The 26,622-nt window shown below is 42.8% G+C and overlaps 2 protein-coding genes across 3 annotated transcripts in view; both read left to right on the top strand.

Moving 5' to 3' along the window:
- The window catches only part of LOC131692223 (low-density lipoprotein receptor-related protein 2), a 120,005-nt gene extending 113,522 nt beyond the window's left edge, over positions 1-6,483 (top strand). The window contains exons 10-16 of the mRNA XM_058979140.1: positions 22-1,526; positions 1,593-1,905; positions 1,968-3,736; positions 3,793-3,957; positions 4,017-4,269; positions 4,340-4,584; positions 4,670-6,483. Coding sequence (XP_058835123.1) covers positions 22-1,526; positions 1,593-1,905; positions 1,968-3,736; positions 3,793-3,957; positions 4,017-4,269; positions 4,340-4,584; positions 4,670-4,899 — 4,480 coding nt within the window. The 3' untranslated portion in view covers positions 4,900-6,483. The remainder of the gene's footprint in view (positions 1-21; positions 1,527-1,592; positions 1,906-1,967; positions 3,737-3,792; positions 3,958-4,016; positions 4,270-4,339; positions 4,585-4,669) is intronic.
- A 10,474-nt stretch (positions 6,484-16,957) lies between these two features.
- Positions 16,958-26,622, top strand: part of LOC131692206 (alanine aminotransferase 1) — a 29,827-nt gene continuing 20,162 nt past the window's right edge. Inside the window, exons 1-3 of one of the 2 annotated variants that reach the window (XM_058979122.1) lie at positions 16,958-17,065; positions 25,038-25,629; positions 25,726-25,815. In XM_058979122.1, the coding sequence (XP_058835105.1) occupies positions 25,282-25,629; positions 25,726-25,815 (438 nt within the window). In that variant the 5' untranslated portion in view covers positions 16,958-17,065; positions 25,038-25,281. Of the gene's footprint in view, positions 17,066-17,109; positions 17,294-25,037; positions 25,630-25,725; positions 25,816-26,622 lie in introns of those variants that run through there. The other variant, XM_058979130.1, reaches the window with a different exon arrangement.

Raw genomic sequence — 26,622 nt, 5'->3', positions numbered from 1 at the left:
AATCTTCTCCCCTGCTTACAGACTACTGGAAGATGGTAAGGCCTGTGCCGACATCGACGAATGTATTGAAACACCGGGTGTCTGTTCGCAGCACTGTTCCAACACACCGGGAGGATTCTACTGCAAGTGTGACGAAAGGTACTACGAGCGACAGAATGATGAGCACACGTGCAAACGCAAGGACGCGATCGAACCGTGGTTGATCTTCAGCAACAAGTACTACGTGCGGAACATGTCCGTCGATGGTCACCAGTACAATTTGATCCACCAGGATCTGATGAATGTGGTCGCGATCGATTTCGACTACCAGGAACAGGAGATGTACTTCTGCGACGTGACAGCCAAGACGATCTTCAAATCGAAGTTCGGTTCGGTCAGAAATGACGCAAAAATTGAAAAGATTGCGGTCGTTAAACACGACTCGCACGGACTGGAAGGTATTGCCATCGATTGGGTTGGTCGCAAACTGTACTGGCTTGATAGACACTCGAAAAATCTGGATGTTGCCGAATTGGACGGAACGAAACGAAAAACGTTGAAGAGCGGAGTTGTCGATCCTCGGGCAATCGTCGTCCACCCGGGAATCGGTTATCTGTACTTCACCTCGTGGCATCTACAATCGTACATCGCCAAAATGGGTATGGATGGATCAAACTTTACCCGAATTCTCACCTGGGAAGACGACATCGCTTGGCCGAACGCTCTGACGATCGATTATTTCACCGATCGCATCTACTGGGCAGACGCTCACCTGGACTACATCGCGTTTGCCGATCTGGAAGGTCGTCACCGGCACGTAGTTCTGTCCGGTAACAAAGTTCCCCACATCTTTGCCCTGTCGATCTTCGACGACATGCTGTACTGGACGGACTGGAACCTAAAGGCGATCATTCGAGCGAACAAATTCTCCGGTCAGAACTTTACGGTTATCAGAAACACCACGCACCGTCCGTACGATGTCCACATAAGTCACCCGTTGCGGCAGCTGCCCTACAGCAATCCTTGCGGATCGACTAACGGCGGCTGTACCCATCTGTGTCTGCTGGCACCGCCGCTGGAGTCGACCTATCTGAACGTGGAAGGCTACATCGAAGAGGGAGCTCCAAGCTACAAATGCGCCTGTCCGAATCAGTTCTATCTGGCTCGGGACATGAAGACTTGTATTGCGAACTGTACGACGGGACAGCATCGGTGTGGTGGTTCCGATGAAAAGTGTATTCCCTGGTTCTGGAAGTGCGATGGCGAACCGGACTGTAAGGATAAATCGGATGAACCGGAATCCTGTCCGGCGAGACATTGCCGTGCTGGAACGTTCCAGTGTGGTAACGGAAATTGTACTCCGTCGACGACGATCTGCGATGGAACGGATGACTGCGGGGATGGCAGTGATGAACAGAACTGTGATCTGCCGTGTCCGGTGTCGGACTTTAAGTGTCGTGCTAGTGGACGGTGTATACTGGATAGCTGGAAATGCGACGGGGATGCTGATTGTAAGGACGGTAGCGACGAGGATCCGGAAATTTGTCGTAAGTTGATGGTGCTCCGACAACTCACAGATCACGTATTTGATGCGAGTTTTTTCATTGTTTCAGACAAACGTGCATGCGACCCGGAGACGGAATTCAGCTGCAAGAACGGACGCTGTATTCCGAAGCTGTGGATGTGTGACTTCGATAACGACTGTGGGGACGATTCGGACGAACCGGCTTACATGTGCCGGCAGAGGAATTGTACTACCGGATGGTCCCGCTGTCCGGGTCAGTCCAACTATCGCTGCATACCGAAGTGGCTGTTCTGCGATGGTAAAGACGACTGCCGCGACAACAGCGACGAACTGCCGGAAAACTGCCCCCGCTGCAACTCGGAAACGGACTACAAGTGTAACAATAACCGGTGTATTCCCAAGTAAGAATTCTATATCTAACCTGTAACAATCACGTATCATTCAACCCATTTCCCCTTTCCAGACAATGGATGTGCGACTTCGCCGACGACTGCGGCGACGGTAGCGACGAATCGGAGATGCACTGCAAGGGCAAGTACCGGGAGTGTTCGGAGTCGGAGTTCCGCTGCGGCAATGGAAAGTGTATCTCGAGTCGGTGGCGGTGCGATCACGAGGATGACTGTGGCGATAATAGCGATGAGTTCAACTGTGAAGGGTTCCAGTGTAAGAACGGGACGTTCCAGTGTACGTCCGGGCATTGTATTGCTTCGTACTTCCGGTGTGATGGTGATCGCGATTGTCGGGATATGTCGGACGAGATTGGTTGCCCGCCGAGGTATCCGGGTGGACGGTACTGTCCGGAGTCTCGGTTCCAATGTGCTAACAATCTGTGCGTATCGCCGTCGGATCTGTGCGATGGTACGGATGATTGTGGGGATAATTCGGACGAAGCTTCGTCGGTTTGTACGAACTTTACCTGTGATACGCTGCGGAGGTTCCAGTGTGCGAACCATCGGTGCGTGGCGAGGTATCAGACTTGTGACGGCGTGGATAACTGTGGCGATGGATCGGATGAGAATAATATGACGCTGTGTGCGGCTCGGGTGAAGCCTTGCGATCTGTACACGCAGTATCAGTGTGCGAACAAGAAGTGTATTGATCGGACACAGATCTGTGACTATGCGGATGATTGTGGGGATAATTCGGATGAGTTGGGATGCCATCATACGAGTACTTGTTCGGCGTTGACGAAGGGAGGATGCGAACATCACTGTATGAATTTGACGGACGGTGGGTACATTTGTGCTTGCTATCCAGGATTTATTATCGATGCGGAGAACAAGAAGCACTGTTTGGATATCGATGAGTGCGCTACGGGAACTCATAGATGTTCTCAGATGTGTATGAACATGAATGGTACGTACGCCTGCTCTTGCAGGGAAGGTTTCCGGCTTGTGGATGCCGTTTCGGGAGATTGTAAGGCAGTGAAGGACGATGCCCTGGTGATGTTTAGTAGTGGTTCCGAGATTCGAGCCTATGATCTACAGATCAACGATCAGTTCGACGTGATTGGTGGAGAGAAGAGAATCGAGGCGTTGGACTATAATCCGGCTTCGCAGATGATCTTCTGGGCGGATAGCTATGACAAGACAATCAAGCGAAGCTATATGGTAAATGCACTGAACGGAGAAGCTAAAATCGGTTACGCACAAGATTTGAACATGAAGGGTAACTCGAAACCAACAGCTTTAGCTGTTGATTGGGTGGCAGATAACCTGTACTGGGCGGAAACTGACCGAACTGGATCCAAACCACGGGGAAGAATTATGGTGGCGAAAACGGATGGACGATACCGGCGAGCTTTGGCCAATGCAGGACTGGAGGTTCCTACTTCGATTGCTGTAGATCCTCAGCTGGGTCGTATGTTCTGGGCGGATGCTGGTACGGCTCCAAAGATCGAGGTTTCTTGGATGGACGGTTCGAAACGACGCCCGTTGATTACGGAAGCTATTCGACATCCTGCCGGGTTGACTATTGATTACTCACAGGATCACATGGTGTACTGGGTGGACACTAAGCTGAATACGATCGAGGTTATGAAACCGGACGGATCGATGAGGAAGGCGATTCTAAAGGGTGAGATGTTGAAGCATCCGGTGTCGCTCGATGTGTTCGAGTCGTATCTGTACTGGATCACTAGGGACACCGGGGAACTGTTGCGGCAGGATAAGTTCGGCCGAGGAGTGCAGTTTGCTGTGCAGAGGAGCCTCGCTAATCCATCTGGTTTGAAGGGTAAGTTTTGAATGGGGACAGATTGGTTCACAAGGTAACGTTTTCTTATTTTGTAGTTTATCACGAGCTTCGATATAACACCTCGCTCAACAATCCATGCTTCACAAATCCGTGCTCGCACCTGTGTCTGCTTGTCCCCGGTGGAAGGCGTTGTTCATGTCCAGACAACACCGTGCAACAGGTATCCCACCGCAGCACGGCGGAGGTCATTTGTGATGCACGTAAGTATTTTGTTCGTAAACTAGTGTAGGATATTTCATCAATTCATTCCGTCCGTTAGCTGCTGAACGACCACGACCTTCACCTCGTGTATGTCCCTGCCAGAACGGAGGTCTGTGCAAGGAAGACGACACTGGAAACGATCTGATTTGCGTCTGTTTGCCAGAGTTCAGCGGAGTGCACTGCGAGTTCTACAGCGAGCGGATGTTTGGTTCCAGCTCCGGCAGTGCTGCGTCTATTTACATACCGATCCTGGTGGCCATCTTGATTGCGGCTGCCGTCGGGTCGTACTTCATCATCAAGAAGCGGCCATTGTAAGTTACAGCTTATAGTCAATGGACGTTTCGTCGGAGCTCTTAACCGGTTTTGATTTCATATTTACAGTGGCAAACCAAGCTTAACATCATCACAGAGTGTCTCGTTCCGACCGGGCACTAACGTAGAGTTCAATTCGCCCGAATTTCCTTCGGGTCGTCCCCCGACAGGGGTGCTCCCGGCCGGTGGTGGCGTAGCCCCTCTGGACGGCTACAGCCTGGACACGTTGAACAACAAGACGACGGACTTTAGCAATCCGATGTACGATGCGGTCCAGTCCGGTACGAACGATCCCAGTATCGGGAATGGTTCAGGTAAGTGTAACTAAAGATTATTGTTTTCCAGGGGTTTCAACCCCCACACTAGTTTCAATCTAATGATTCCTTCCCTTCTCCCCAGGAATCTACGAAGTCCCCTCCGATGTGACCGGAAAGGGTGGCAAAATGGGCGCTACCACCATCGGACCCTTCACGGAGCCAGTGTCCGCTATTCTGGCACCCAGTAGTATAACGCACCGTACGTCACCGCAGTTACATCTGCGCCCGAAAGAACTCAGCCCGTCGTCGCACGATACCGGCAAGGATACCCAACTGCTGGTGGAAGAGGAAGAAGACAAATCCGAGTGCTGATAAGCACAGAGCCGACAAAGCAAACATACACACACACACGAGGAAAAACAACAACACATCTACACACAAACGGAGAGTGAGTGAGCGAAGTGAGAAAGAGAAAACCGTACACGTCACGTGCGAGCGTTGCAAACTGCTCATTTGAGCTTTGAGTGAAACGCTAGCAAGTAATATTTATATAATTTTTTTGTTGATTGGAGCCAAGCTCAAGCCGAATGCAGGTTTCCCGTTGCGGAAATTTTCCCCGGAAAGGGCTGCCTTCTAGAACGTGCGATCAAACATGCAAGCAAACAAACACTAAATCATTCCCGGTTGAGTTTTTTTAAATATCTAATATACATTAAAAAAAAAAAGTGGCACGGAAAGTGAATAAGCAACAGGAGGAAGGTAAGTTGTAAATGAAAGTTCTGAAAGCGTTTGTACATAGACTCTAAATGTAGTATCGTTAAATTTTATAAAAATGATATTTATATACAAAACAAAAAAGGTAGAATGGAAAATTTCAAACAAAAGACAGATAGGAAAGCTACTTTTAATCAATTTTTTATGTTGTGAGAAACGTAACACACGTGGTCCAAGAGATATCAAAATTTTAAGACATGTTATTAAACAGTATATAGTTGCTTTTATAATGAATCGTAACATTTGATGACTGATCGTGCAATCGAGAGTTGAGTAAGAGAGAGAGATAAACGACAACTGACAGGATATTGTTTGAATTGTTATACTAGCGGATGGCAGCCAGTATTGCTGCCCAAGCAAAAAGGGAGGTTTACTAGAGAACGCGTATATATTTATCAGAAAGGTGATATTTTCATATATGAATTTACAAAACTTTCCTATTCTAAAAAGTAACAAAAAACACCAATACGCTCACGAGCGCACAGACACACGCACTCATACCAGTCCAGTAAAGAAGTATCCTGGGAATTCTACCCAAAATCGAGCAGCTAATCCGTCCAAATGCGAAGCAAACATTCCAAATTTGGTAGTTCTAGTGTAGTGAAACAGCCGGCGGAAGCAAATCGAAGAACTCTACAAGTGTTGACATAGCCAATAATACCAGAACTGATTGAATCACAAAAAAAAACAAACAAACACCACCCCGCACACGTTAGAAGAAAAAGAGAACCCAAAAACCAACGGAGGTATCACAAGTCTATAGTTGTTAACTGAGAAGTATTCTTATTCTTTGTAAACTAATACAGTAATGACAGCGGCAGGTGGGGAACAAACCTGTTGACCAAGTCGTGTAACTGAAAGTGATTTCCTATTTTGTACTAAGAATCAAACCAGGCGAAACATATTCTTTGTGGGCTTTTAACTAGAGCCCCCCCCCCCCGGCCTTTGGCCCCACCCTAGTAGACGAATATAACCAGCAGCGTTGCCAGATGGCAGGTAGGTGAAAAACTTAGATCAAGTCTACTGGGGACGCCTCGGGAGCAATATTTAACCCAGCAATGCCCAACTGGGAGAATAGGGATGCAAAAAGAAATACACGGTTGCAGAACAGTTTAAGCGGGGACGCAATGCAGAGATAATTATTTTAAAGAACTGTTTTAAATAAAATTATTTTAAAGACAAGGGGTGATAATGAAAAAAAGGTAAGGTGACTGGCTCCGCCTTAGGGCCGCTAGAACAGCCGAAAAACGTCCTGTAGTTTGTTTGAGTCGGAATTCTGGCTAAAAAAACATCCAGAATTCCGAATCAAATTTCAACTGGGTTGGTTGACTCTTAGAACACCACTCGATAGCTGTGTGCGGTTGAGTACATTTGGGGGGTTGAGGCACTTTTTCAACTTTTGCCTTTAGTCGCTTTCAAGTCTTCATTGTCCCAGTCGCAGTTCGTGTCCTCAACCAGTCTCAATCATCGACTTCAACCAGATTTACGGCTGCCAGTATCTTCGTACCGACTCGAAGATGGTTTTATAGCCCCTTCAACGTTCAGCTTGTCTTTGATTTACCGTCACTATTGTTGAAATACGTTACCTTAAGGCTTCTGAAAATCTGTCATGTCATGTCATAACTTTAAATTGCTAAGCATTCCATGTTGAGCTTCTTTTGAACGTTCAGGTTACTACGATTTAACAAACTGAACTTCAGTGTAGAAGTGTCGAGTTTGCTTCTGAATGGCCGAATTTTTCTCGATCACATTCCCTACAATTCCACTGTGTACGAACCTAATCCCTAACCAGCAACAAGCATCTTGAAGGTTATGGTCATGACTACCACTAGATTTAACCGACGAGCTTGAACTAAAAGGAGCACTGAGCCCATTATTACCACGGTAGTCAGGGGGAACTCAATGCCACGAGAAGAACTTCCGAACTGTCAAGCTTCACGTAGCTAGGACACCTGCTGAATCTAGCAAGATATAATCAGCTGTGCGAACGGTGAATGGTCTTTAGCTAACCCCTTCAAACTCTGGATATTGAGGAGCTTGTCGACTTGTACCCTTATCTCAAAAGGTTATCTATAGAATCATAGCAGTTATGACAAGGTGAAGTAGCCGCTAGCTCAAGGCATGGTTCCTACCAGTATTCCCGGTCATGAACCCGAACAAACCCAGGAATGTAAGGAAAGTGTGGAATGCAGGGAAGAGCTTTGGACTCCGCATTATTGAACGGTCTGGATTTATTATCATCTCTTCTAACCATTCTGATACGATTCTTCTCTTCCCTCCGGTATTGATTCGTGAAAAAGACCAGCGACGAACTTTGGAGCACTCGGCTCTCCAAGGATCGCTCAGTACGCGAAGAATGTCGACGCAGAACGCTTCAAGAGAAAATACTTAGAAGTATACGAAGCTATTACGGCTATGTCGACGACATGCTGATCAGCATTGGTACCGTGGATGAAGATATTCAGATAGCGAAAGACGTAGAGCACGTGCATGCGCAAGGTGCAGTGAGAAAGATCCCTTCAGGTTGTCTACGAAAAAAGCCTTGAATCTGTGGTGGTATATATATACTCTACTGGTGCCTTTACTTACAAGATCAGTTGGAATCGCTTCGACGAAGCATTTCTGAAGAGTTCCACGAAGCGAGTCCTGATGACTACATACAATTCGCTTGGACTAATCGCAAACTGTCTAGCACCTCTTAAAGTTCTGCTGCAGGATATCTGACGATCTAGTGTAGTCTGGGACGAGAAGGTAGACGATGCGTTCAGTATATGGCTAACCTGGCTGATGGTCTTACCGCAGGTCGAAAATGTGAGGATTTCTCGGTCCTACTGTACCGATTTTCTGATCAGCGACGCGGACGACATTCAGATACATAGGCTCGTTGATGCCCGAAAAGATGAAGCGGCAACAGTTTTATTTCTCCGGATAGTCGGATGGCGAAAAAAGATGGGTGGGTAATGTCAGAGACATAACCGGAGTGAAGTAGAATACACTTTAGACCGGTAAATTCTGCTCTGGAATAAGCAATTTCTATGCGATTTTGTCGACTTTAGCACATTCATAGTTTATTTGGAGTATTTTTGGAATTATCAAGTTGACAATTTGCAACATTCTTTGAAAATATTGTTGAACTTTTATGAATGAAGGCACGCAAACGAGCGTTTGACCGTCGTCCTACTACCAGCATCAGAGAAGTAGCAGATCAGCATTTTTCGCTACATGGCCTGTACCAAACAAACCGCTCGTAAGTCCACCGGAGGAAAGGCTCCCCGCAAGCAGTTGGCAACAACCCCCTGGCAACCCTATACCATCATATGGAGTTTGACAGCGACCGACATATATGGGGCGTTATAGCTATAAAGCCCCAAACAAAGAATTATGTTCGGCACTATGCTCGATATTCAAGCATTCCACACGACGTTTTGCATCTTGTGGGATGATTTAATAATTTAATTTAATCGACATTTTGTAACTAAATACAGCTTCTAATCATTCGGTTCAAAATCAATGTTTTGCCTTTCATGGCAGTGATGCTGGCTGTACAGAGACGTCGTCCTTGACAGGGGGCTGGTTGGCAACGAAGGTCGTGTAAAAGTGCCCCAGTCACGGTTGGCGTTAAGAGCCTCATCGCTACCGAACAGAAACAGTCGCCCTGCGAAAAATTCACAGCTATCAGAAATCGAGCGGGCCTAAATTGTGACCCAAATAAACCACAAACCAACAAGTTGTTTTCAGAACCAGCCAATTATAAAGTATTATTATTATAAATGAAATTTTCCATTGCCTTACAACCTCCCTCTCCCTTTCCTCCCGGCTTGAATAACTATCAATCTTGATGATGCTGTGCGGCGGGGGCACTAGTTTTTATTATGGTGGAAAATTTAGGTTTGCGCGTTTTTCCCAAAAGTTTTTAGCTGTGTTGTTTTCAAAGAAGTTGTAGTTGAATTCAAAATAAAATAGTTTATTTTTATTGTCAGAGATGCACCTTCCAACGAAAACTAGTCTGGCTCGCTTGGAATCGAATTGTATGGACCAACCACTGCTTTCACAAAAACTGTTATTTTCAGTAATTGAACATTCTACATTTTTGTAAATTGAATCATTACACTAACCTGTCTACAAATCACACAAATAACTTTTTTATTTTGTGCCATTCGACTTGAAAGCGACGATATTGTTCACAAGTGGCTCACTTACCATCCAACGCTCTTGGCAAGCCACTTTCTGATGCTTGTAATAAAATTTCAATTCGATTCTTTGTCGATAAATTGATGGCCCTGAAAAGGGCCTTTTCTTTGGGCAGTGTTCGAAATTTACTTGGTGCCATCGAAGACGGCGTGCTTGGCCAACTCTTCTGACAGCAGCAAACGGACTGCGGTTTGAATTTTGCGGGAGATGCTGCAAACAAACTGCTGCATGCTGATGCTGCAAACGAACTGATCGTGAACAGCAGCATGCTGAGTTTTTATACCTGACTACAGCACAATGTAAGCTCGTCCTTTTTTGTGTTGTCCTCAATATGTGTTCTTCGAAGCTCCACCCCTTCGTTGGTCGACCACATATTTTTGATAAAGAACAAAATTGAAATTGTGTTTCCAATACGGAGGTTATCGAACACTCAGGGTAAAAAGAGTAATGTAATACGGCACTTTGGTAAAATGTTTGAGAATTGAAACCGTTTTTGAATGCGCCTAGTAAACACGAAACTGTAAACAAACACACAAATGATAACTTTTTATTTTGTGTCATTCTACGTGAAATCTACTATATTGTTCACAAGTAGCTCACTTGCCATCGAACGCTCTTGGCAAGCTACTTTCGGATGCTTGTAATAACAAAATGTCAATTCGATTCTTTGTTGATAAATGGCCCGTACCAAACATACCGCTCGTAAGTCCACCGGAGGAAAGCCTCCCCGCAAGCAGTAAGCAACGAAGGCCGTGAAAAAGTGCCCCAGTCACGGTTGGCGTTAGGAAGCCTCATCACTACTGAACAGAAACTGTCGCCCTGCGAGAAATTCACAGCTATCAGCAATCGAGTAGGCCTAAATTGTGACCCAATATAAACCACAAACCAACAAGTTCTTTTCAGGACCAGCCAATTATATTCCAGTAAGATATAAATGAAATTTTCGTTTTCCATTGCCTTACAACCTCTTTCCTCCCGGCTTGAATTACTATCAATCTTGATGATGCAGTGCGGCTGGGCACAGGCAATTTCCATTATAGTGGAAAATTTAGGTTTGCGCGTTTTTCCCAAAAGTTTTTTAGCTGTGCTGTTTTCAAGGAAGTTGTAGTTGAATTCAAAATAAAATAGTTTACTTCTATTGTCAGAGGTGGACCTTCCAACGAAAACTAGTCTGGCTCGCTTGGAATCGAATTGTACGGACCAACCACTGCTTTCACAAAATCCGTTATTTCAGTAATTGTACATTCTACAGAATTAGTCACAACTATTTCCAATCAGCGCAAAAATCGAAGGTTTTCATTCAATACAACAGCAGATTTTCACGTTTGAAAAAACAGGCAGCATTCTGGCCGAAAATTTTGAAACGGAGCACCTATATCGAAACGTTAGAAAACGTTCGATTTTTGTAAATTGAATCATTACACTAAAATGTCTATAAATCACAAATAACTTTTGATTTTGTGCCATTCTCGTGAAAGCGACGGTATTGTTCACAAGTGGCTCACTTACCATCCAACGCTCTTGACAAGCTGATGCTTGTAATAACAAAACTTCAATTTCATTCTTTGTCGATAAATTGATGGCCCTGAAAAGGGCCTTTTCTTTGGGCAGTGTTCGAAATTTACTTGGTGCTGGTGTATATGGTAACAGTTTTGGTGCCATCGAAGACGGCGTGCTTGGCCAACTCTTCTGACAGCAGCAAACGGACGGCGGTTTGAATTTTGCGGGAGATGCTGCAAACGAACTGCTGCATGCTGATGCTGGAAACGAACTGAGCGTGAGCAACAGCATGCTGAGTTTTTATACCTGACTACAGCACAATGTAAGCTCGTCCTTTTTTGTGTTGTCCTCAATATGTGTTCTTCGAAGCTCCACCCCTTCGTTGGTCGACCACATATTTTTGATAAAGAACAAAATTGAAATTGTGTTTCCACTACGGAGATTATCGAACACTCAGGGTAAAGAGAGTAATGTAATACGGCACCTTGGTAAAATGTTTGAGAATTGGAACCTTTTTTGAATGCGCCTAGTAAAAATGTTTTCCACTTCACTCCAGTTTGTTTCTGACCATATTTGCAATTTACGTACTGAAATAAATCATAATTTAGGGTTTAACCCAAATTGCTCTCCAGGGAGAAACAGTCCATGAAACAGAAAATGCAAACTTATTCTTTGAAATGGTTTTGGTGGCCCTGAAAAGGGCCTTTTTTATAATGATACAAGTGAGTTCTACCTTTTCAACTTCCAAATCCATACAAAGTGCGTCCCTGCCGCTTCAGAGTATAGACGACATTCATTGCGGTTTTGCGCTTGGCGTGTTCAGTGTAGGTCACGGCATCTCGGATGACATTTTTCTGCACACCATCAGCATTCGTAGATTAAATTGGAGATGCATTTTACACCACCACGACGAGCCAGACGCCGAATTTGGTGATTCCCTGGATTTTATCACGAAGAACCTTGCGATGACGCTTGGTACGGGAACGCAAACATGATACCGCTCATTGTACCGTCCGGACGAGCATGTTGCTCGTGTGGTAAGCGAGCACCCACTGATACAAAACAAGCTCGTGTGACCTGTATATATAACATTCCCGTATGTAATGAAACGCTTATATGCTCCTTTTGACGGCTCTGCGTGGGATATGCTGGCAAATTGCGCATTTTCCTCGCTGTTTCCGAAGGATTTTCTGAAAATCCTTGTTTTGGTTTATTTATAGTAGTCGCAGTAATTCCGAAATTTAATACGAAACACGTGCACAAATTTCCGATCAGATAGTGCAAAAATATTGCGATTTCGTCCAGTAGAACGGAAGATACTCGCATTTCAAACCTGGGAAAATTTCTCAACTGAAATTTTTGAAATGGGACCCCATATTGAAACGTTAGAAGTATTCTACTTCAAAACTAGCTGCTGTCTTGTCACTGCGGAGACTGTAGTCGTACTGTTGGAACTGGAATCGGCTCCTGGGTACAGTAATTTAAACTCTGGTCATACGGGTAACGAAGAAGGTGATTCAATAGACGCGATCAGTTCGTCGGACTCAGAGCCCCTTAAACGTCGGAGGCGTTATGTACCCAGCAAGCTAAATATCACTGACGACGTAACTCTAAGACCTCTCTGACGAGAGCAGGTGGCTCAGAGGATCGCATTTCCACTGGACACCTGAGGACCAGTTGCAGCAGTCCACAATCAACGACCAGAGCTTAAAAAAATTGACATCGTTGCCTGAACTTGAAAGAAAACAAAATTCAATTCACGGCCGCAGCGATGAATGAAATTTTTGGTTCGTTTCAATCGTCATTCGTTCGGCCGACGCAGCGCTTTCAGGTACGGACATGTTCGGTTTCATAAGCAAAGTGAATTTTATTTCTATTCTAGCTCTGAGAGGGATTATTCATCAAAAGTGCACCAAATATAGATTACGCAGTTCCCTTATGCTCGAAAATGTAGAAGATGCTAACTTCTGCCTTGAAACTGTCCACATAATAACAAATGAATGCTATGGTTGGTGAATGAATTTATATTTCCTCTGCACTCAAGCATTCGATTCTGCATGAAATTTCAGTCAGCTGGAAAGTGAATGAATGAGGGAGGCGTTGAATCTGAATGTCGGTTTCGGTAAATGCAAGCAGAAATAGGTAACTGATTTTGAAATTTCGTAGCACTGTCAACGACCACAGCCACCGATATAGAACTGTGGAAAGGGCATCATATTCATTCCGTGCTTCCGGCACAAATTATTTTCGTAGGGGATTACTCTAGCTGGCTGAAAAGTTGTCGCGTGGATGCAGAAATATGCTGGCCAAAGCTCCAGAAGAAGCTGGTCAACACGAGATCGTTTATCGAGGGGCGAACGAACTACGCATAAACGAAGCATACCTGATTCGTAGTGAAGGGCAAGAATGTTATACTAATAAAGTCCTCATTTTGCAGGATACGTTACGGAAAGTTGAAGGGCTTGTGGCACCTCTTCCCAGCACTAGTCTACTATACAAGCCAATGCCATGGATAAATGCATGCGACATAATCCGGATGAAAACCCTGTCAGTACACCATCGAAGATACCGAGAAACCCATCATCCTACCAAGAAAGCACCACATCACCACCAAAACCATGAAACCGTAATACGCGAGCTGCTTCACATACTGCAAAGGGTTTTTATGGTAGCATTTCAACCAAGTGCGCAGTGATTGCCGAAGATGCAAGATCGCAAGCACCGTACTGAACCCTGTGATCAATGTCGATCTACCTCCTGATCGACTAACTGCCTTCAGACGTTCGTTGAAGAATCGAGAAATTCGTTGCTCGACATGATCAACCTCCTAGCGGCCATGGAACCATTTTCAATGGAGTAGAACGAAAACAGGAAAGACGAAATGAAGAATTTTACGACCTTCGACACCAAATGGAAGTTTAAAACCGCCGCTCCCTTTCCAGAATTCCGTTGAGCGTAAGAGGCGAACATAGAGAACGTTAGAGGCTCTGACTAGCATCCCCGTTAAGGACTCTGAGCAATCATCTCAAGCTACTGCATCAGAAATGGTCATGTTATCTTCGATGGAAAGTACGGAAGTCTTGATGACATCACGACTAAGGGTAGTTCTATTCGTATCCATGTCGCCAGATCTAATCAAACCATAATTGCCAAGAAAAACTGCGGTTGTGCCAGTCGAATGAAGGCTAATTTCGATCGTGGAAAAAATTGTTCATGTCTTGCAAAGCTGTAGCGTATTCAAGTAATCCCAACCAAAAATGTTCGCGTAGGTGCTGGAGATGCTGCCATCGAGACAAACAATTTGCTTTAACATTCTCCAAAGAAGATTCGATCATGGCAGAGCTGACGGGCGTTCAAGCAGTAAGCAGGTGTGACCACCATCGGGTCTGTAGGATCATTTAGAGATGCTGTAAAATGGTCGAATATTTAGCACTGCTTTGATCTCAATGAGCACGGTACCCAGCTCTTCAAACCGCTTCACTTAACGTTGTCGACGATGCATTTCAAAAGTATTTTTGTAGACTGCTTCGTTCGGCCAAAATCTTCGATGGCTTCGGCCAGATCCTAACAAGATGATGAGGGTCTAAAATGGGAACGACCCAGACGATCTGCCACACGAAATAAGCCTTTGGAGTATATCGGACAAATGTTTGCCAGACTGTTATATGCCTTCTTAGCAATTACTCGAATGTTTACTTATTTGGTGTTGCAGTGCAAGTCGCAATTGTCCACAAATCGTGCAATGTGACAGTTTTCAACAAATGTGTTGAATCGTCCGAAAACTACTAAACCGGGAGAAATTTGAAAACAGTTCAATAAATTAAGCTGCGGTGACTATTATTCCTTTGAGTTCTGGTAATTAATCATCAGGACCGAGCTCCGAAGAAATCGATGTCGTAGTCTAGTGTTTAGAGGAATTCAGAGCCGTTCCGGCACAGGTGCCCCGGGTAGTTGCTTTCGAGAAACAATGTCGGTTGAATTTTGTAGAGATCGAACATACTTCCATCTGTGATCATGCGTTCTTGGATCACAGCGAATTGGTTTCTCACGAACAACTCCTACGGATTAAGTGGTTTTCTTATCTAGGTTAGGGCAATCGTACTATTACTTCACTACAGTGCACCGTAGCTTTCCGAAATGTCATATTCAAGGCTGGTAGCTTTACCAGATCGTGGATAAATAGGCTTCGAAAGTTACTTTTCTCCTCATGAATTTACTTGCTCAATTCTTAGACTCGGCTCGGGTGAGGTGAGTTTTTCTATTCCCCTTTAAATGGCCTGAAATGATTTCGGAATCAGTTGAGAAATATCTTGTAGTGAGATAATTTGTCGCTTATCACACGCGCTGCTATTTCGCTGACTGGTTCGCCCCATCTGGTCTAGAGCTACCACAATTACTACGCGCCAAGTGTTTCACCAGTACGATTACCATTGAAGCCAGACCGAGAGGATCGAATAATTTCGAATATTTATCCAACGCATTAGGCCAACGTATTTATTGTACATTCGAGAAAGTTTGTACTTTTCAAAATAATTGTTTTGCAAAGCAATCGTAGCAAAAAAATTTCATTGATTCGTAGGAAGGAATTCGACCGAAACTGGTAAAGATGATAAAATAACCTGAGGTACATCAATTGAGATGGTTTTTGTTATCACGATCCATCCACCGCTATACTCATAAGCACCTGGGAACAGCTGTACATTTTCAGCCACACATTTCACTAATTCACTAGATTAAGCAAATTTTTGTTTAAAATGCGCTGCCATATCAGCTTACTGGTGATATTTCCACTTAGAAATAATCCCTATTTAACCTATTTGCAATTCCAAACCAATAACTAAACACTTTTCGTTGCTTGCTTCTCTTTTCACAACACTTTCCGTGCAGTCGGCGACACTTTTCAAGCTTCACAACGCCCCTCCGCAAACCTATAACAAACAAAACGTCGAAAACATCGCACTACACTTCAACCCAACCGGATCTCGCCTACAGACACGCCTGCTGTGGTGCTAGTGTGAAACGACGCAAATGCAGTAGCCGTTCCGAATAAAAAGCACTGCATTTTTCTTCCCAGAGGCAGAATTTTCACCACTCACATTTGCTCTTTTATCATTATTTCACAATATCGATTGAAATACTTTTTTCCGCTTGTATTTGACTCATTTGTTACGGCAGAAACACACACAATCGCGGACATGATAAACTTTTTCGATCGATCCGAAATTCTAGCTTAAAAAAACGAAAACTTTTCAACATGCACTTGTAGGGCATTGAAATTGGACTGGTGATGAAAATATTAATAATTCGAATACATATTGAGATGGAAAACCACTTTACTTTTAGAGGAAAACTCGATAGAGAAAAAACCACCCTGACGCGGCACGCTACTCGATCTCAACTGGTTCAGGGTTGCCAGATACATGAATGAGTTATTGGTTGTAGGACTTTAAACATCTCGAAAACAGTGACATTTATTGTTAACTTACAGTTTCATTATAATAAATAAATAATATCTATTACTTAGGGATTGTTTGTAACGTAAATGCTGTTGTTAAATTCTATTCGGGTCCTTCAACACAACAAACACGCACGGGTCAGATTGCGCTAGCTCACCAAAAATACCATCAATAATCTGTGTAGTGAGTACCACCCTAGAAAGGTGTGCGGCGTTTCAAAACCGGACAAGCCATGCTGACTCACTCACACTACGCTGTCATTCGCCGGCGATGATTTTCGCATACCTTCCTCTCTCTCGCGTAAAATTCATTCCATTCATTTGAGCCGCTCTTCTGCCGGGGCCTTTAATTTCAAACAACCGTACGGCGCAAGGTGCTGCTGCGTCGTTATTTAAATTTGCGATGTTATTTTATACACACATAAAGGAATGGATGCGACGTCCGCTCTTGCTTTCTCTTTCTCCGATGAACGGTAAAGAAAGACCGCATCAGACAGCAGAAAGGACGGGATGAGATGAACAGATCCGGTCGTTCGCCTGTCATCAGTCTCGTTTGGCTCGCGATTTGTTGTAGTTCTGTTGTCGAGTTTTACGGTTTTGTTTTAATCCGTGGAAGAGGTAGATTATTTTTTTCCTTCTAGATAGTGATAATTTTGGTTACGTTGTGAATTATTATTCCGTTTTCGTGCTGTTCGCATTTTGCGTAATCAACCCGATGAAATCGTATTGTTGTTCTGAAAATAGTGCTGTGATTTGAATTATTGGCAATCAAATTGAATCGAAAAGTCTGGTGACAGTTGGAAATTGGCTTTTCTGGAACAAAAAATCGCAAAATTCGTAGTTAAGGTGACCATTTATTGTTTATCAGCATTTTTTTTTCACGCCGTAAGTCAGAAATTCGTAAGCTTAGCAAACCATTTGTGCCAAAAAAAGGAACAACCGCCGAGCGCGGCTTATCATCCTTATCTTCCGTGTCTGCAAAACCTTGTCTAGCGGTTTTTAATTTTATTCGCCAGAAAGTTTTAAATTTTCATCCTCTCAACCAGCAGTAGTGGGACGTTCGATTATGCAACCGAACGAAAATGTGCTCTGTTTGACAAAGTTGGCCAAATTGATAGAGATGAGAGAGTGCAACTGCATACCTACAACGCAATCGCACTCTTGTAAGCTATTCCCCCCGGCTGACTAGATGCGAGTGTGTTCATTCAACTTCCAAATTGCTGCTTGATGCACTCTCTGATGCAGCGGGCTCACCTGTTGGTTTTGTTATGTTTCGGTGACGGTGATATTTTTATGTTCCACATCAGCAGGCCAAGCCCCCAGCCGTTATGCGATCCGTTTGCGGCGCAAAATAAAATGCTAGGGTGATGCGTGTATTGTGATTCTGTTTTGGAGAAGGTCGCACTTTTTTGCGTATTACCAATAGTATTTTAATTAACCAATTTGTGCACCGGTTTTGTGTAAAAAAGACAGCATTATTACATCCAAGTTTTGAATGAGTGTAGCTTTGACTATTTTGGTTCAGTGTATTGTCAAAAACGGAAATACCAAGTATATAATCGATGGAAATGTTATAAATTAGTATCAATGCATTTGATTCGTTCCAAAGGAACTATCATGATAACAAACCAAGCGCCGCACAATCTGTTTCAGTTTAACGAACGAGCTTTACAGTGCACCGCTGTTACTAACTAGCCTACTGCTTGTTCCGACCTTCGATCTTGATTCCGTTTGTTTTTAAAAACAAACGTCCCGGTGATATGTAAGGGCATGTATGTCGAGTAGTTCCATAACCAAAAATAGGGTTGAAAAATTATTTTAATTATTCTATAATTTTGGGATGCAAATTGGTGCTACCACCTTGCTTCTTTTTTTTTCTATTTATGGCGAGGCGACCGAGCTCACCAGTGGAAGGCAATTTGGCATTGAACCGAAGCTAATAAAGTGCTTCGCTAATCGATTTTTCTGATGTCCGGGAACTGTGGGGGAGGTAAATTGACCGGCTTCAGGGTTGGTCACTATATTAAATTATACTAGGAGTGAAAATTAAAAAAAAACTGCGAATGGATACCCATAAGAAAACTTCAACATCTAAAACCACCGAATGTTGTGGGATAATAAACCTTAGAAGCGTTTGAGTATCGAACGGAGGAAAATATGTGGTGATATAAGTGATAAGATGGTCAAGCGTCCATCCCAAACGTTGCTAGAACATCGAAAATGTCAAGCTGTTTCGAAAGAAAGTGCAGAAGGTTCCGAATTGAAATGAAAATGTAGCTGAGCATATACCCGGACGTTCTACACGCATTTACTCATCAAATCACATTGGATCGTGATGAAGAACGGTAAAGGATAACTTTCTACAAGTAGCCGGACTAGTTCGGCTCCAACTCCCAGTTTACTGAAAGCAGATGTCGAACTTCATCGAGAAATTGCTGATATGACTGACGATTTGTGGATGTGGCGAAATAACATGTGGAATAATAAACTGTGAAAGATATAGATGGAAGTGTCATCTTAAAAAAACTTGTAATTTATGAAAATCGTCAAGGTTTTCTAGATTGCATTTTTTATTTGATATCCATTTTTAGTTAATCTTAAATAAGGATAGCTTGAAACAGACAATTTGTAGTCGTGTATAAAACTCGAACGAAGGCGAAAATATTACCATCGCCGTAATATATTACATTCGCTCCGTCACATGCATGTGCAATATATCACCGCCATAACGTTATCACTAAGAGCAAACAACATTTTTGGCATTCCGTTTATGATTGTTTGAGGCTGCCATAGACATTCACCCTCCCGCGAAAATTATGGCACTGGTGAGAGTATAATTTGATAGCACAAAATGTTGGCGACCACTTAGCAGCTTGATTAAATAATTTTCCATGTAATAAGCTAAGTAATAAATCTCAAAGTCAAATCCGGAAAATTACTAACACCAGGCAGAAAACCGATTCAATAAGATCAGGAAGCTAAGCAAACACACGCTTTTATATAAGGCGGTGTCATACTGAGATGGGCTGATAAGTGTAGCTAAACACATGTCGGGATCCTGCTGGTGATGATGTTTTTGAAGAAGGAAAAAAAAACACTGTGTTTTTGTTTATATTTTTTCCGCCAACAAGGTTCGGATTCGTTATCGATTCAGACACATGTACCGTCGAGCAAAGATTGCCCAGTCTCAATAACGTAATAAAAGTACGGTAGTCCGGTGCAACGATCGTCTAAAATTGGACCCTGCCCTATTGCTGATAAGTCATCAAATATGAACAGTTAAAAAAATTTAAAAGAATGTAGCGTTACTGTTTAATATACAGTTGTAAACATACGCTTTGCGGCACAGGACAAATATTGAACAATGTTCTGAAAAATCGTGTACATTTGTTACAAAAATACTTTTCTGACGTTTGACTGGAGCACCACTTCAGAGAATGTTCTCAGGAACTCCAACTAAGATCAGACAAAATATATTGAACTAAATTAATTCCGCCAAAATTCAGGATCAGGTTTTACAGCTTTAGAGAAATTTGTACGTATTCAAGGGGAGGTTTTTTACATTTTAGAAAAGTCGTCCAAAGATATATTTATTTATACGAAACTGAAGATAAGTTTTTGTTTCGCGTAAATTTTAAGAATTCAGGATAGGTAGACTAACTTTTTTTGAAAATCAGCATAACGATAAACATAAGCATTTATGTTTCGGTAGTACGTACTCTGAACGACGCGTTGATGTATGTATTACCGTGGTATAATTTACGACACGACCTGACACTCAGAGGAACTTTTCGAAAAAAGTGCTCAAGTCATTAACCGCCAGAAACCTCTACAGTGAGCTATCTCACGATGCTACCAAATAAATAGTTTTCCAGCAATAGTTCTTTGATTGCTTATCAGTTGCTTCCTAGGTTACTGCATACATCAAATTCAAAACTTCTCCTTAGTTTTACTCAGGAATCAGGGTTTGCGTAATAATCGTTTCCCTGAATTCTTTCTAGTCAACAATTTCAATATTTTAATTCAGCGTTCTGTTTCTTTTTTCGAAACTCAGATTCTTAAATTTCTGCTTATTCATTAAGGTTTTGTACCCCCAGAGAATCGTTGCCGTGGTACATTGAAGGCATGCAGTTTTATCTAGGTAGGTTTCATATGACCGTAAACAATAACAATTTAACAATTCTAGGACTTGAGTATGCTATATTTACGTTTAGTAATAGAAAGCCTTGAGAAAAATTGCGGTATATTGCTAGCTGAAGTGAATGTGAATGGACACACTTTCTAATGGAAACCAGTATGGAGTCTAACAGTTCAACTCAAACAGGATCATTGCAGAAAACTTCTACATTATGGAACGATTTCGGGATCCATTTCAAGAAATTCATTCAAGGTGTTGATGGATTCTTCGGTCTCGCAAGATTTTCACTCCCAATGTCAGCTGAAGTTTAAACTGGTTCCAGTTCATTTATTAGAAGACCTGATTCACGGATGGATAATTTACGAGTATTTCATAGTTGCGGATTGCTACGTGAACCGAAAAAAACCCTCATCAACCATTGTAAACTATAGATCATTCAAGAGCTGTCGTAGAATTTGAGACAGTAGTAGCTAGCTCTGTTGTACTGGATCCGTATTTTCAGGGTACTTGAAAGCTGGAGAGTCTGAAATAACGACAGGTTAAAATACGATCATTTGATTAACACAACTTCCACTGACTGAAAGACATGCTAAAATGTTCACGGTTAGATTTGCGTAGGACTGTTTTGAGAATATTGTCTCGTTGATCCCCCATTGACCCAAAGGGCTCCAATACCCCGCTTTAGCAAGTAATCTACCGATCATACTCATCATGATCCTGCTTACAGATCCGATTTGATTAAACGATGAAAGTATCAGTGGAAAAAAAACCGTGGCAGCGGATGGTCGGAAAAGCGGTTCTTAATACATTGGTGAAGAAACCGGAGATGATTTAGCAGAACTCGATAACGATGACTGTATATCGAAGCTCAGCGGTATTTTCAACCGAGCAGAGGAAAACCAGCTGTAATACATATTAAGGAAATCCGCAATCGTCCAAGCTTTTGCCGAATGTTGTTATGACAATGTAAAAGAAAAAAGTCGGATTTTGGATTTGCACATTTAAGATAATAATCGAAAGATGATATAAGCATCGGATAAAGCTTATAATATTTTCAAGATAATTGAAAGGTTTTCCCGCATTGAGGAACTCTACAGGTCTGATAGTGAAGTGAAAGCTTATCTGTGTATCATTCGTGTACGTCAAAAATGAACGCGCTACATTCAAGCTTTCCGAACGTGCAACAGCCACGTGGATGACCTGCCTCATATTATTGCACTAAATAGTCCTACTCGCGGACAAGAACGTCATGTAAATGGCAGAAAAATCAGACATCACTTTATAGAGCTGTCAGAAAACGGAAAGGATCCATTCGCATTCCCGGGTATAACTGTCCAGCACTCGTTTTCGTCTAAATGAGGTTGCAGTCCGCAAAAATATGCGGAGTTGTCGGACTGTATATTCGGAAAAGGAATGGAGACTACGACCATGAAGAAAACCACACTAGGTCTGCTGGACGGCTTTCTACGGATGATACTCCTGCAATTCTACTGTCAAAGCGAACATATCTGTTACTTCGATCGTTGAATTAACCACTGAAGGAAGCGATCGCTGCAAGGAGAGGCCATTTAGCAGTCAGTAGCTTCAAAAGTATTAATATATGGAGAAAAGCTGTTAAAAGGCTTTCTAGACCAACGGTAGAAAATCGTTAATATCCAGTCGACGATGGCAGGGAATTTAAACTGTTCAGCACTACGATCTTAGGCCAAAATTGGAGTTTTTTCATGTATTAGAAAGAGCTCACAAGGCTTGCTCGCCGCGAAAATTACCGAGATCAGGAGCTACTTGCTTCAGTTTGTAACAACATTTTCATCGAAAGACATCCTTGAATCTTATCGAGGAAGCTTTCGAGAGAAAATGATTTACCTCGAAAAATTTGAGGGCGCGTTACAAGTTGTTCCCTCAATAGGGTCGTTAGATTTACACTTTAGTAAACAAGGGAGTGTAGCGCTTAGTTGTGGCTGGTGGCGTAGTTTGAAGCGTTCCTCGAGGGAACGCTTAGGTTTTATTTCGCGCAATTTGAACGCGGGACATGTCGAGAGATCATGCAGATTCTACCCACAGTAGGGCATTTTATCAGCATCCCTACTGTTAGAATTATCCTCACAATTCTATCTGTGTTTTCAACGATTTATTGCTATAATAGAATGTCCACTGACTGGGTTATTGAAGGAGCCAACCCCTTAGTTCAGCGGATTTTCGCAAGTAAGCCCCTATTTCGGTTACTACACCTTTAATCTATACTTTCTGCGCGGGTTGGTAGACATGACAATCCTTTGTAAAAAGCTTGCAATGAGCAATCTTGTTTAGCTTGTTCAATTTCATTCGCAGATACCTCAAGATTTATTGAGCCGAATCTTGGCGATATCGGCCGCAGCCGAGAAATGTTTAGTCAGATCCGATGTTAAATGGAATATTTTGGGTCCGGCAGTAGACTGGATAATTTGCATCGAAAAGAAGATTCATCGGCATTATTTTGTCACTAAGTTGATGAACCGTGGAAATGTTAGAATCGACCTCCATTGGGTCTGTTGGGAATGTCGGTGTTTGTTGGGCGGATTGATTAAACGGCTTTTCAGCATGAATCAGCTAAAAGCTGTGGAGCTTTATTAATGAAATGCCCTATGAAGCTTATATGCTACTTACATCGGCTCAATACGTAATCCTTCTTCTTCCCAACAATTGTGCAGGTAGAATATTATCCCGTTTAAAGCTATAATTTGGAACAAAATGTTAATTTTCCGGGCGAACAAAGTCACGCCACGTTTGTCCTAACCTTAAACTTGAACAATCCAACTCCGTACGTTCTGACCGAGCGTTATTCCTGTGCTACTATCACCTGTTAAGATTTATATTTCAAGGTTAGAACTTAAAGAACTCATCTCCAATGTGGGTTCTACTTAAGGGATATAAATTTTCGTTTATGATGTCCACAACTTCAATGTTCTATATATTTGAACTTACAAATTTCATCTATTCTTTTTTCTTACACCTTTCTCTGGTCTCTACGTGACGTCTATCTTTTTCTATCCTACCAATTCAAGCGGTCCTTTTTCCCTTTTCCTATCCTTCCGATTCAAACGGTCCTTCTTCCTTTTTCCTATCCTTCCATTTCAAGTGGTCCTCACCACATCAAAGTTGTCCTTCACCGACAGGTGGTTGACCGTGGAGTTGCTTGAAGGGGTCAGCGGGACATACCGTAACAGTCTTGGAAGATGTTTTTCTATTAGCCATTAGTCAACGTGAAATAAATGCAACCAAATGAAAATAAGAGAAAATTGGCAATTAGCAGTGGAACAATTGGGCGGCAATCAGTAAACACGTTTTTGCTGAGTCGTCGGTAGTAGTTAAGGAGGGGCACTTCCAAATAGCCACCAGTTATTGTCCGGTGACCTATATTTTTTCTTATCGTTTACGCGACGTCTGAACGATTGTCACTGTGGGTACCACTCCAAGAATAGAAGCAAGAAATAAATACACGAGAGCAAAGCGAAAACTGTTAAAGTAATTAGTTAAGTCCAGGGGTTCGCGTTTCGGCTTCGTCTCTTAAGAACCATGGCACTTGACTACTGCACCAGGCTGACAAGTGCTACGATTCCTCAAGAGGTGAAGCCGAAACGTCCTGGCCTTACCTAATTAGGTTTTATGCCATTTACGCAGACAGTGGTTTTGAACCAATTTCTCTCCTTAGGGAGAAATATTGCATTGTCTTCTGTTCCTGAACATAACCTAATAAACACTTCATATAATTTAGTGTAATTTTCCCTGCGCGAAAATAGAAATTGTGGTTATTACTGATTCTGATTACTATTACTGTCGTTTAAAATGCTATTTAAAAGCCGTTTTTGGCAAAATATACGGCTGCATTACAGCTGTGCCATAAAAATGCTACTTAACTGCTGTTGTGCATTCAGAATGCTGCTTACTGGCAAGAAGTTTTTAAGCAGTTTTTCGAATGCTGATTAACAACAACTATGCATAAACAATGCTAATATACTGAAAGTAGCATCTGAAATGCAAATTATATGCTATTTTACTGCATACATTAATGCTTGTTGGTTACCTGGGTATTTGCCTTTTTCGGGTTAGAAAAAACCCCAGTGAGCGTACAGAGCTATCGATTTATCAACTTCTTTTTCAGTGTAAATGTCTTAGGCATTAAAATTTAAATGTGAAATTTTATTGTTTTTTTTTTATAAACGCGTCACGTTTAAGTTTACTGAAAATATTGTAAAGTTACTATTCCATTTTTTAAATTACCTCTAAATACACGCATTTTAGTTTTGTGATTTTTTTTTTCCAATTTTGGTGAGTCACCCTACTCTCTATTTATGCTATAATCTATAACTGAAGCGACGTAACACCTGCGTAGTAAAAGAATCGCGCAAAAAAACACCAACAGTCACGCCACCAGCCAAATTCTATAGCAATCGTTTATTTTTCTTCACACAGAAAGCAACCGCTGCTTGGCTCTGTTTTCCTCCTTCGTAACCATACGCAACCATTCATAAGTTTTGCTGTGGTGAGAACGCACCGAACCACGTGATTCTCTGTTTGCGTTTGCCCAGTATAAATACAACGGAGAGAGGTGTGTAAAAAGTAACGCACACTAGCATAATCAGCATTGTACTCGCATCCAGTTTGAGAGCAGCAAAAGAGAATCCCCCCGTCAGTTGGTACCATACAAAGCGCAACCATGTCGCTCAGTCAACTTTTGAACGTCACTTCGAAGAGTGCCAGCACGGCTGGAAGCTGCCTGGCATCTGCCCTCGGCACTAGAAACAGAAGCTTTGGTCAGATATCCTCCTCGACAGTGGTGCTGCTATCATCGCAACCATCATCGAGCAGTATTATCTCCTCGCCGCCGCCATATCACAAACAACGAGCGACCGTCGCTGGAACTAGAACGATGACGACCTCGCCCTGTGCCTACAAACCCTGCGTTACGCTGGATAACATCAATCCGGCGATTAAGGTGATGGAATATGCGGTTCGTGGTCCGCTGGTTATCCGTGCCGGGGCTATCGAGAAAGAGTTGGAACAGGTAGGTTTTGTCTTCGATCCGAGGAATTCGAATCAAGTTATTTGCAACGTCATCACCTCTAATTTATGATTTTTCTCCCGTAATTTACCTCGACAGGGTGTGAAAAAACCATTCAAGGAAGTAATTCGGGCCAACATTGGCGATTGCCATGCCATGGGACAGCAGCCGATCACCATTATTCGACAGGTCAGTGTCCTCATTGTTTTGATTATTGCAATGTTTATTTAGTTTCTGCGAAAAATTATGTAACGTAGTGCACAGGCGGGTGGTGGCGGTTAGGATCAATATGCCAATTTCCAGTTGGAGGCGAAACGCGCCTGTGCCCACCAGAGCCTAGCACAACGTACAACGTCAAAAAAAGCCCAAACTCGTCAATTGGTAGTGCAAGGTTAGGATTGCGTCGTAACTGGAATTTTAGTGTTGAGACCGAACAGCAATTAGCACGATTAGATAGAATTGACTGCCACCTTCTCTTCTAATGGGGTGGAAAAATTTCAACGGCTAGCTTTGAAGCAAACTGCTTGACGACACGCTCTTATTTGCACTCGGTTGCACTTGTGTTAACAAGTTTGTCAGACGATACGCAAATGATTATTATCAATTTGTTGTCGTCCTCCTCAGTCCGCTGTAGGGGTACAAAACAAAGCCGGCGGCTGGGTATTATATTTCTGGTTTTCAGTAATAATTGCGCTAGTTTTATTGTCCCCTTTTCAAGCGTTCTGCGTCAGTCTTTATTCGGTGCTAACAGCGCATATGTGTCACGTTATGGAAGGACAGTGACGCCGGAATAAGCCTTTTTTTCTGGTTGAGTGTTCGTTGATGATATTTATAGGGGTGTCCTTATTAATGTTCTATTTTTAACTCATTGCTTGGATCTGGAAATGTTCGATTTGTCGACAGTTATTGCTGCAGTATATCAATTTTATATAGACTTAAATTGAATGGATTTTATCGCCGTCATTGTCCGATACTGGATGGTTCTGAGACATGCAC

Source organism: Topomyia yanbarensis, chromosome 1 (assembly GCF_030247195.1).
Source record: "Topomyia yanbarensis strain Yona2022 chromosome 1, ASM3024719v1, whole genome shotgun sequence".
NCBI lineage: Eukaryota > Metazoa > Arthropoda > Insecta > Diptera > Culicidae > Topomyia > Topomyia yanbarensis.
This window is presented reverse-complemented; position numbering and strand designations above follow the sequence as displayed.